This window comes from Coregonus lavaretus (genome assembly GCF_964263955.1).
Source record: "Coregonus lavaretus genome assembly, chromosome: 27".
NCBI lineage: Eukaryota > Metazoa > Chordata > Actinopteri > Salmoniformes > Salmonidae > Coregonus > Coregonus lavaretus.
In genome coordinates, this window is record NC_140014.1 from 25,250,889 (window position 1) to 25,263,803 (window position 12,915).

Sequence of the window (12,915 nt, forward strand, 5' to 3'; positions counted from 1 at the left end):
TGGTACAAAGCATGAAGTTAACCCAGACTCACGTGCATTCTCCTGGGGCATTGCAGAATCCTTGCAGCAAGTTGCAGCCCTGCTTGCAGATTGCTGTGAAACAAAGACAAAAGGATTCACCCATTAATTATAGTCCTGTGTAGCTCAGTTGGTAGAGCATGGCGTTTGCAACGCCAGAGTTGTGGGTTCGTTTCCCACGGGGGACCAGTATGAAAAAAAAAATATGCACTCACTAACTGTAAGTCGCTCTGGATAAGAGTGTCTGCTAAATGACTGAAATGTAAATGTAATTAATGTCTAGTATCATCAGAGCAATATCTAAACATTAGTTTCAATGTGTGTATTTTGACTCAGAAGTGTCTTGTACATGGATTGTATCAGACTGCTCCCCTACTCACCAGCTGTACAGTAAGGCCCCATCCAGCCCTCCATACAGCCTCTGTTCCCAAACTGGTCACACACGTAGTGACCATAGTCGTCATCGCGTGGCCGGCACTGCTTGTTGCACTTGTTGCCATAGTAGTTCTCGTCACAGCGCACACGGATGTTATACTCAAAGTTGGCTGTAGGACCGTTGTGTTGGATAGTCTGCCTGTCATCTCCAGGGTTGATCATTCCTTTACGGACACTCCGCTCAATTAACAGATCCTCACCTGCATCAACAAACAAAAACCAATAAATTTCATCATCATTATTTAATGGACACTTGACAACATGCATACAACTAAATAGTCAAAGAGGTAGTTCAGGCTAGCTAGCCCCTTATTCAATGTTAGAACCAGTATGTCTCAGTACAAGTCCTAATAGTGTCTAGAAGCAGGAGAAAGTCATCTGAAAGAACACTGGTGTTTATCTGTTGCTGGAGATCAGAGCGGGCAACCCGAGGTCAAACACCACTCTGTTTCCAAGAGCATGAAAGAAAAAAGAAGGAAAATAAACCAAACACAAATAGAGGGTGTAGGGCCAGGGCTGCAGGAGTTTGATAACCAAATGCTTTTTCAGTTTTCCTGCTTTGTGAAATGCTTTTTGTGGCACTCCCTCCCTCTCTCCCCTTTCTCAGGAAATCCAGCTCTGACTCCTCCGGAGCCAGGGCGGAAATAATAAGAGACGGGAACAGAAGGAAGGGCGAAATAGGAAAGGGCCTTTAGCTTTTTCTCAAGGAATAGAAACACCATGACCCAACTGGCTTGGCTGCTGCAGCCACATCCACAGCCCAGGACTGAGCACTGAGGAGGGGCCAAACAACAGGCCCTCTCCCCTAGTTGGAGGTCAGCCTGTTATTGGACAGGTAGTCAGGAGGAAATCTAGGCCTTTTTATTAGAAGGATTCTGTATAACCTACATTCAGTTGTCCAGGTATTACTCTTTTATTATCTCTTAAAATGTCTATCCTAGTCACTATACAGTCCATCCACGTTTCCTTCCAACTGTTATCCATGATAAAGGAGTTAAAAAACACTGGAAATGGTTTTACTTGCTGTCCTGATTTTCTCAATTTAACTACGAGTTAATTTAAACTCAAGCACTCACTCTGCTCATTTCCAGCAATTAGATATAAAAATACAGACCAATCATTGTCTCTCTCAGTGCTGAAGGAGACACTCAGAGAGAGGCCACTGTTACTAGGGAGAGCAGGCGGAAGGGTGTGTGTGTGGTGACTACGACACAGGCTTACACAAACAATGAAGGGGCTTCAACACCGAGCAGTTGACTAAGTCAAGAGCGACATAATTGTCTGTGTTTTCAAACAGCCACATAATTTAGTTGCGTGTGACTAGTGGTATTGTTGTCATAAGCCAATGTCTGTTGTCAGGCTGTTTTCAGCATGCTAAACTAGGATATGGACACAACGTTAGTAGTCAAGTAACATTAGATCACTCATTAACTGATTAACAAAATACCCCTCAAGACAACCTTTTCTAAACTTAATTTACCAGTACTCCTGATAGCAGCCCACTGATCTCACAATTTCCTCTAATCCCTTCATATTCCTTTAATTTCTCCATCCCCTTTATCATTCTCTGATTATGTTGTTCAACTGTGTGTTAAGAAACACTAACCCTAATAACCATGCCACCACCTAATAGAGAAACAATGGTGCAGCCTGTCTGTTTAGTGTTTAAACACAGAGCCAGTCGCTGGAGGATAAACAGCCCTAACAGAGACTCTTTACAGAGCCCTATCCATCCCCCTGCCCCCACTGCCCTATCCAACCCCCTGCCCCCACTGCCCTATCCATCCCCCTGCCCCCACTGCCCTATCCAACCCCCTGCCCCCACTGCCCTATCCAACCCCCTGCCCCCACTGCCCTATCCAACCCCCTGCCCCCACTGCCCTATTCAACCCCCTGCCCCCACTGCCCTATCCAACCCCCTGCCCCCACTGCCCTATCCAACCCCCTGCCCCCACTGCCCTATCCAACCCCCTGCCCCCACTGCCCTATTCAACCCCCTGCCCCCACTGCCCTATCCAACCCCCTGCCCCCACTGCCCTATCCAACCCCCTACCCCCACTGCCCTATCCAACCCCCTGCCCCCACTGCCCTATCCATCCCCCTGCCCCCACTGCCCTATCCAACCCCCTGCCCCCACTGCCCTATCCAACCCCCTGCCCCCACTGCCCTATCCAACCCCCTGCCCCCACTGCCCTATTCAACCCCCTGCCCCCACTGCCCTATCCAACCCCCTGCCCCCACTGCCCTATCCAACCCCCTACCCCCACTGCCCTATCCATCCCCCTGCCCCCACTGCCCTATTCAACCCCCTGCCCCCACTGCCCTATCCAACCCCCTGCCCCCACTGCCCTATCCAACCCCCTGCCCCCACTGCCCTATCCAACCCCCTGCCCCCACTGCCCTATCCAACCCCATGCCCCCACTGCCCTATCCAACCCCCTGCCCCCACTGCCCTATCCAACCCCCTGCCCCCACTGCCCTATCCAACCCCCTGCCCCCACTGCCCTATCCAACCCCCTGCCCCCACTGCCCTATTCAACCCCATGCCCCCACTGCCCTATCCAACCCCCTGCCCCCACTGCCCTATCCAACCCCCTGCCCCCACTGCCCTATTCAACCCCATGCCCCCACTGCCCTATCCAACCCCCTGCCCCCACTGCCATATCCAACCCCATGCCCCCACTGCCCTATCCAACCCCCTGCCCCCACTGCCCTATCCAACCCCATGCCCCCACTGCCCTATCCAACCCCCTGCCCCCACTGCCCTATTCAACCTACTGCCCCCACTGCCCCCACTGCCCTGTCCAACCACATGGCCCCCTGCCCTATCCAACCCCCTGCCCTATCCAACCCCATGCCCCCACTGCCCTATCCAACCCCCTGACCCCACTACCCTATTCAACCTACTGCCCCCACTGCGCCCACTGCCCTGTCCAACCACATGGCCCCCTGCCCTATCCAACCCCCTGCCCTATCCAACCCACTACCCTATCCAACCCACTGCCCTATTCCACTACCCTGTCCGACCCTATCCAACCCACTGCTCAGGCCTAAATATTATTAGAAGCTGTTCCAAACCAATACAGTGCTCTTAAACCAATACAGTGCTCACTCAGCTCACAGCAACTGTGCGGGCTACATCAGTAACAGTCCAAGCTGCCTACCCTGCCAGTGTATCCAGGCTTACTCAGCAGCATAAAGGCCAGGCTGCCTGTCCTATCAGTGTGTCCAGGCTAACTCAGCAGCAGTCCAGAGCCGCCCTGTAATAGGCTGCCTGTCATTGTGTCCAGGCTATATGAGCAGCCAGTCTGGACTCAGGGGTAGACGTAACATAGTAAAGGTAAATCCGGGACACTCCAATTAGTATGATATGTTACCTTTCGTATGGTATGTATTAATTTGTGGATGTCCAACATCCATTTCGTACGATATGTTACGAATTCCAATTCGTACAATATGTTACGAATTTGTAAAACGTATGATATGTTACGAATTCAAATTTGTTGTGGCTAACGTTAGCTAGGTGGCTAACACTAACGTTAGTTAGGCTAGGGGTTAGGGTTAGGGGTTAAGGTTAGGGTTAAGGTTAGGAGTTAGACAAAATTGTTAAGTTTAGGGTTAGGGGAATGGCTAGCTAACATGATAAGTAGCTGCAAAGTAGCTAAAAAGTAGTAAGTAGTTGCAAAGTTGCTTATTAGCTAAAATGCTGAAGTTGTTCGTGATGAGATTCGAAAACGCAACCTTCGGTCACATTATACGTTTACCCATCCACGCCGACCAACCACCCTACTTTCGTTTTTGCCTTAAGTAACCTTCTGTCTTATGTAACCATACCAAAAGTAACATATCATACAATTTGAGTGCCCGGATTTACATTTACTATGTTACGTCTAGTCTATGAGACCAGGCTGAAGCAGCAGTTCAGGCTGCCTGTCAGAGTGTCCAGGCTGGGATAATGAAGTGGCATGCAGTAGCACAGCAGTGGCTGGGACAGTAATTAGCAGACAGACATCAGTGGAAAGAAAAAAGGGCTGTGGTCCATAATGAATGGCTTAACTAGGTGATGTGCTCACAGGCTTTATATAGAGACATGGACATGGAGCACAAACAGTCTCCCAGTGAGTCAGACCCTCAGGCCAGCCGGGCGGGAACTAGCCTCGCCATGCTATCTATCACACTGGCAATATGAACGGCCAGGCAGCCTGGCTCATAGGAATGTACAGCATCCCAGATAAATACTGTATAGATCAACAGGTTAAACATGTGTTATCAATCCTTGTGACTTTTAGAGGGACAGAGGTTTGGTACTATCACGTACCACCACTAAAAGTTAGCCAAGTTGAAAGCTGACAGACTGACCTGACATGGGGTCAAACACTGAGACAGCGAGGTGAGCTATAGTTGTTCTATGGGTCTGTGGTTGGTATATGGCAGCTCAACTTGACAGCTATTTCAATAATCTGGAGCCTGGGCTTTGCATTGGGGACTATTCTTCCTCTTGTGCTGCTAAGAAGCTGCTTTGTGTGAAGCTGCATTGTTCCTGGGAATATCTAGAGCTGACTTTCTAAGAGTTACGCAGCAGTGAAAACAGAACAGCGTGTTATAGAAGCTTGGATTGGTGTGTATCGCATGTTCACCGGGGAGAAAAACACAACGCCCTTGTCAGGTTAGGTCAGCCATTGATCTCGCCTGAGGTTCAATGTTGCCCTAAATCTAACACACTAGACTTGAGTGACATAGATTACATTCCACATTCCACAATTAACCTTTCTTCCTCCGGGCAGAGCATCCAAAACAAAGCGAAACAGGACTGAAATGAGAGAAGCAAGTAAAAACAGGATACAGCTGTGTACCAAATAGCAGCGACTAGGCAGCCTGCGTCCAAACGGGGCCCGACGCGGAAGGAGTTCTCTGTTCCCCCTAGAGACAATTAGTCACCTTTAATTAAGCTCTTCACACAGAGACACACATCTTCACAAGCCCCATCCCTGCAGTGACTAGGGCTGGGAATTGCCAGGGACCTCACGATATTATCACGATACTTAGGTGCTGATACGATATGTATTGTGATTCTCATGATTCTCACAATTCTATATGTATTGCCATTCGATACTGCGATTCTATTGCGATTTGATGTTCTAAACATGCTCACTATACAGTATGTCTTATACAGAGAGACAAGAAAGAGTATGAGAAAATTAGTATTGATCAGTCATGGAAATAAAAGTGCTGAAAACATGTTGGCTCGCTATTTAAAAAGAAGATTTGAGGCGAAGCAATAGGATGAAAAATACCAGAGTTTTGGCGCAGGTACAGCCGACTTGCTAACGCTACTTAGCAAAAAATATTTATACAGTGGGGAAAAAAAGTATTTAGTCAGCCACCAATTGTGCAAGTTCTCCCACTTAAAAAGATGAGAGAGGCCTGTAATTTTCATCATAGGTACACGTCAACTATGACAGACAAATTGAGATTTTTTTTCTCCAGAAAATCACATTGTAGGATTTTTAATGAATTTATTTGCAAATTATGGTGGAAAATAAGTATTTGGTCACCTACAAACAAGCAAGATTTCTGGCTCTCACAGACCTGTAACTTCTTCTTTAAGAGGCTCCTCTGTCCTCCACTCGTTACCTGTATTAATGGCACCTGTTTGAACTTGTTATCAGTATAAAAGACACCTGTCCACAACCTCAAACAGTCACACTCCAAACTCCACTATGGCCAAGACCAAAGAGCTGTCAAAGGACACCAGAAACAAAATTGTAGACCTGCACCAGGCTGGGAAGACTGAATCTGCAATAGGTAAGCAGCTTGGTTTGAAGAAATCAACTGTGGGAGCAATTATTAGGAAATGGAAGACATACAAGACCACTGATAATCTCCCTCGATCTGGGGCTCCATGCAAGATCTCACCCTGTGGGGTCAAAATGATCACAAGAACGGTGAGCAAAAATCCCAGAACCACACGGGGGGACCTAGTGAATGACCTGCAGAGAGCTGGGACCAAAGTAACAAAGCCTACCATCAGTAACACACTACGCCGCCAGGGACTCAAATCCTGCAGTGCCAGACGTGTCCCCCTGCTTAAGCCAGTACATGTCCAGGCCCGTCTGAAGTTTGCTAGAGTGCATTTGGATGATCCAGAAGAGGATTGGGAGAATGTCATATGGTCAGATGAAACCAAAATATAACTTTTTGGTAAAAACTCAACTCGTCGTGTTTGGAGGACAAAGAATGCTGAGTTGCATCCAAAGAACACCATACCTACTGTGAAGCATGGGGGTGGAAACATCATGCTTTGGGGCTGTTTTTCTGCAAAGGGACCAGGACGACTAATCCGTGTAAAGGAAAGAATGAATGGGGCCATGTATCGTGAGATTTTGAGTGAAAACCTCCTTCCATCAGCAAGGGCATTGAAGATGAAACGTGGCTAGGTCTTTCAGCATGACAATGATCCCAAACACACCGCCCGGGCAACGAAGGAGTGGCTTCGTAAGAAGCATTTCAAGGTCCTGGAGTGGCCTAGCCAGTCTCCAGATCTCAACCCCATAGAAAATCTTTGGAGGGAGTTGAAAGTCTGTGTTGCCCAGCGACAGCCCCAAAACATCTCTGCTCTAGAGGAGATCTGCATGGAGGAATGGGCCAAAATACCAGCAACAGTGTGTGAAAACCTTGTGAAGACTTACAGAAAACGTTTGACCTGTGTCATTGCCAACAAAGGGTATATAACAAAGTATTGAGAAACTTTTGTTATTGACCAAATACTTATTTTCCACCATAATTTGCAAATAAATTCATAAAAAATCCTACAATGTGATTTTCAGGATTTTTTTTTTTCATTTTGTCTGTCATAGTTGACGTGTACCTATGATGAAAATTACAGGCCTCTCTTTCATCTTTTTAAGTGGGAGAACTTGCACAATTGGTGGCTGACTAAATACTTTTTTTCCCCACTGTATATATACACTACCAGTCAAAAGTTTGGACACACCTACTCATTCAAGGGTTTTTCTTTATTTTTACTATTTTCTACATTGTAGAATAATAGTGAAGACATCAAAACTAGGAAATAACACATATGGAATCATGTAGTAACCAAAAAAGTGTTGAACAAATCAAAATATATTTTATATTTGAGATTCTTCAAATAGCCACCATTTGCCTTGATGACATCTTTCCACACCCTTGGCATTCTCTCAACCAGCTTCATGAGGTAGTCACCTGGAATGCATTTCAATTAACAGGTGTGCCTTCTTAAAAGTTAATTTGTGGAATTTATTTCCTTCTTAATGCGTTTGAGCCAATCAGTTGTGTTGTGACAAGGTAGGGGGGGGGGGGGTATACAGAAGATGGCCCTATTTGGTAAAAGACCAAGTCCATATTATGTCAAGAACAGCTCAAATAAGCAAAGAGAAACAACAGTCCATCATTACTTTAAGACATGAAGGTCAGTCAATACGGAACATTTCAAGAACTTTGAAAGTTTCTTCAAGTGCAGTCACAAAAACCATCAAGTGCTATGATGAAACTGGCTCTCATGAGGATCGCCACAGGAATGGAAGACCCAGAGTTACCTCTGCTGCAGAGGATAAGTTCATTAGAGTTACCAGCCTCAGAAATTGCAGCCCAAATAAATGCTTCACAGAGTTCAAGTAACAGACACATCTCAACATCAACTGTTCAGAGGAGACTGTGTGAATCAGGCCTTCATGGTCGAATCCTGCAAAGAAACCACTACTAACGGACACCAATCATAATAAGAGACTTGCTTGGGCCAAGAAACACGAGCAATGGACATTAGACCGGTGGAAATGTGTCCTTTGGTCTGGAGTCCAAATTTGAGATTTTTGGTTCCAACCGCCGTGTCTTTGTAAGACACGTTGTAGGTGAACGGATGATCACCTCATGTGTATTTCCCATCGTAAAGCATAGAGGAGCAGGTGTTATGGTGTGGGCGTGCTTTGCTGGTGACACTGTCTGTGATTTATTTAGAATTCAAGGCACACTTAACCAGCATGGCTACCACAGCATTCTGCAGTGATACGCCATCCCATCTGGTTTGGGCTTAGTGGGACTGTTATTTGTTTTTCGACAGAACAATGACCCAACACCCCTCCAGGCAGGAGTGTTGGAGTGCTGCATCAGATGACCTGGCCTCCACAATCCCCCGATCTCCACCCAATTGAGATGGTTTGGGATGAGTCGGACCTCGGAGTGAAGGAAAAGCAGCCAACAAGTGCTAAGCATATGTGGGAACTCCTTCAAGACTGTTGGAAAAGCATTCCAGGTGAAGCTGGTTGAGAGAATGCCAAGAGTGTGCAAAGCTGTCATCAAGGAAAAGGGTGGCTATTTGGAAGAATCTCAGATATAAAATATATTTTGATTTGTTTAACACTTTTTTGCTTACTACATGATTCCATATGTGTTATTTTATAGTTTTGATGTCTTCACTTTTATTCTACAATGTAGAGAATAGTAAAAATAAAAAATTGAAAAACCCTGAAATGAGTAGGTGTGTCCAAACTTTTGACTGGTACTGTATATATATTTTTACAAATCGATACTTGGAGTTAAAGTATCGCTATAATATTGTCTAAAATAATATTGCAATATGTAGCCGCATCAATTTTTTCCTCCATCGCTACAGCTACTAATGAGAGAGGAAGGGTCCTTAGTGTAAGTGAGAGTAGATCATCGCATAAATCCCGCAGTTCTCCGATTTGACATCTCCTTGGTACTGAGACGCTGCCATGGGCCTCCCCATCTTTTCATGTCTAAGTAAATACCCCTGTCACTTCTAAATAAACACTAAACACATCCTTCACCCCTCACCTAATGACTTATTTTTAAACTGAGGCCAGGCCGGCTCTCCTTTCATGTGGTAGTAAATACCTGGAAAGGTGAAGTGTACTGTACATACCACTGCTGCTGTGTGTACCATTGTCCCAGTCCCACGCTTCCACAATCAGAGTGTACGCCCGCTGGAAGAGAGACACAGACGGGATCATCAGGGGGTTATAGGAATTCATACTCCCAGTCCCACACACACACACACACACACACACACACACACACACTCAGAGTGTACGCACACACACACACACACACACACAGACAGACAGACAGACAGACAGACAGACAGACAGACAGACAGACAGACAGACAGACAGACAGACAGACAGACAGACAGACAGACAGACAGACAGACAGACAGACAGACAGACAGACAGACAGACAGACAGACAGACAGACAGACAGACAGACAGACAGACAGACAGACAGACAGAAAGACAGACATGGACACATGCAAATTCCTACAGAATGTGGAATGGAGTCAAGGAACACATGACAATAACACACACACACCAGAAGAGTATGGTGGGAGGAGCTATAGGAGGATGGGCTCATTGTAATGGCTGGAATAGAAGCAATGGAATAGTACCAAACCCATCAAACCCATGGAAACAACGTGTTTGACTCCATTCCATTGATTCCATTCCAGCCATTACAATGAGCCCGTCCTCCTATAGCTCTTCCCACCAGCCTCCTCTGACACACACACACAGTTTGTCAGTGAATGCTGCTGGTGAGAAAATAGCTCTGGTTCCCACACTGCTGTTACTGATTAGCTGGATATAAGCCTGAGGGTAGTTAACAAGTGCAACTACTACTGTGGGGATAAACATCTAATTTGAACCACCGGCCCCTGAACACATTTCAATATAAAACAGATGATTAGGCTGTTAGCTCAAGTCTCGCTGCTGTACTTACTGTACAGTGATATCATTTCCCTGAAAGGGCACACACATACTGAAACAATACAAAATCTAACAGCAGCAGGTTATTATTATTATTTATTTTTATTTTATTTTATTTTATTTTAACTGAAACTCCTGAAGAGTTATTTGGGTATCAGTACACCAAAGCCAGAAAGGAGCTGGCTTTCTGTCAGGTGACTGTGGCCAGTCTAGCAGATGTGAGTTCCCATTCCCCAGAAGAAGGTCGGAGAGGTAGATTACACAGTACTGGTCAGATTAGAGAGAAGGGGTGAAAAAGGAGCAAAACATTTCTGTAATTTGGATCCTTGGATGCACAAAGCTGTTAGAGGAAACGGTATATTTCACAAATATGACTTCTAATAATGCTAAACTGCTGAGTATGTGGAAGGCAGAGGAGTCTCGCTCCTTGATCTCCCGTCCCCCCAGTAGTGACTTATGCCACAGTCCCCCTTTATCACTTCCAGTCTCTTTAAACCCACCCCGTCTGTATTCATCTAGCTAGTATGCCCCCTCTCTCCAGATTGATCCGAAAACACCACTAACTCTGGCCCTTTCTGAATGCAAAGAATTAACTCTTTAAAGGTCCAAGGACATTCAGACAGCTTAATTTTCACCTTCCCCCAAAATAAACCTTCCATTGCAACATCAGCTGTCCCAGTAATGGGCCCTCAGTCAGTCACCCAGGAGACAGAGAGGAGGAGGAGACACATTCTGACCACAGACGTCTCTTTTACACTGCCACAGATAACTCAAAGGTCCAGACCTGAGCCACCTAAACCAGTTCATCACCACAGTGTGTGATGTAATACTCCATCTACTTTTATTCCCATCTGCAATACATATTTTTACATCACACAATGAGCATTCTTCATGAAAAGCACAGTGGAGGGCATGGCACAGTGAGAGGCTGCCTCCCTGAACCTCTGCTGTCCTCCCCTGCCTCCCCACTACTACTGGCCCAGCCAGTCTCCAGCAACTCTGGCAGGGAAACAAGGTTTGGCTGTGAGTGACAAATCAGACTACCGCCTCCCAACCTCCTTCCTGCCCTGTCAGTCAAATATGACTGGCTATGATTTATGAGGCTGGGGAACCCAAGGCGTCATCTATGATATGGAGTGATAATAACAGTGTGATATCTTATTCAATCTTCCTTTAATCTTAAATGTCTCAATGACTGATTTCCAGTCAGCCAGTAGTCTATCTGGGCTCTGACTCACTGGTGGGCTCCCTGTGTGTATGTGTCATTGAGGAGAGGCTGGGAGAGGTTGAAGCAGAGTGTGGTGCTGTGGGGTGCCTGCCTGACTGTAGTGTAACCTGATGGACCAGGCCAGGGCAGCAGTCACAGCAGTCTTCACTTGACACCTTCCAGACCATTTTACATGAGTCAGAGGGATTTGCGTTTTCATTAGCTGGAGAAAAATAAGCCCACTCCTCACTGTCTTCACCTGTTCAATGAATAAATTACTGTACCCCTTCCATCGCCTGTGTCCCAACAGACTGCAGATACAGTAGTACTGCTTTAATTAGGGGCCTTCTACATTCAAATCAAGAAGATTACTCAACTCAGCATTATCTTTTAAAGGCCCAGTGCAATCAAAACGTGTGATCACCTTCCTAATATTCAGTTGCACCCCCTTTTGCCCTCAGAACAGCCTCAATTCATTGGGGCATGGACTTCAATTTGTCGAAAGCGTTCTACAGGGATGCTGGCCCATGTTGACTCCAATGCTTCTCACAGTTGTGTGAAGTTGGCTGGATGTTTTTTGGTTGGTGGACCATTCTTGATACACAGGGGAAAACGTTGAGCGTGAAAATCCCAGCAGTGTTGCAATTCTTGACACACTCAAACCGGTGCACCTGGCACTTACTACCATACCCCGTTCAAAGGCACTTAAATATTTTGTCTTGCCCATTCACCCTCTGACTGGACATATACATAATCCATGTTTCAATTGTCTCAAGGCTTAAAAATCGTTATTTAACCTGTCTCCTCCCCTTCATCTACACTGATTGAAGTGGATTTAACAGGTGACATCAATAAGGAATCGTAGCTTTCAACTAGATTCACCTGGTCAGTCTATGTCATGGAAAGAGCAGTTGTTCCTAATGTTTTGTAAACTCAGTGTATATTGTCACACTATGAGGTTGGAATAAAACTGTGAAATTGTGAAAATTATGATAATGCCTTTTTAGTTTAAGAGCTGTTTTAAAAGGCCACTTGAAATTTCTGCCTGTTTTGGTGGGATGGAGGTTTGGCCTAAATTAGTTAATAGACCAATAAGAAAGGGAGTTCCAAACCTCTCTGCCAACAACAGCAAATGTTCAGTTTTCCCCATTCCACACTCAGACCACTTCCAAACCATCCTCGCAAAATTACAATTTTTTGTTTATTTTTTACCATTTTAATTGAAAACAATCACAGTAAGGTACTTAATTGTTGCCCATAAATGATTTGATATTGAGATAAAAACGGCTGCATTGGACCTTTAACACTAATAGCAATAGGGTCTCACAGAAAGTATGCCTGACATCATTCTAACACCCAATTAAAAACTTTAGTAAAATTAAGATGAGAGGGGGAAAAACAGCAACACCTGTCATCTCACACCTGTTAGGATATTGAAATGAATAAAACATGTCCGTCCCAGTAGGGTAGAGTGAGGCTGGCTAATTTAGCATG

At 45.6% G+C, this 12,915-nt stretch overlaps 1 protein-coding gene across 1 annotated transcript in view; it reads right to left on the reverse strand.

Annotated features, from left to right (window-relative positions):
• LOC311102772 (protein jagged-2-like) overlaps positions 1 to 12,915 on the reverse strand; it is a 36,795-nt gene that overhangs the window by 14,244 nt on the left and 9,636 nt on the right. Inside the window, exons 3-5 of the mRNA XM_084144174.1 lie at positions 9,377 to 9,437; positions 399 to 653; positions 33 to 93 (exon numbers count right to left, since the gene is read on the reverse strand). Coding sequence (XP_084000300.1) covers positions 33 to 93; positions 399 to 653; positions 9,377 to 9,437 — 377 coding nt within the window. The remainder of the gene's footprint in view (positions 1 to 32; positions 94 to 398; positions 654 to 9,376; positions 9,438 to 12,915) is intronic.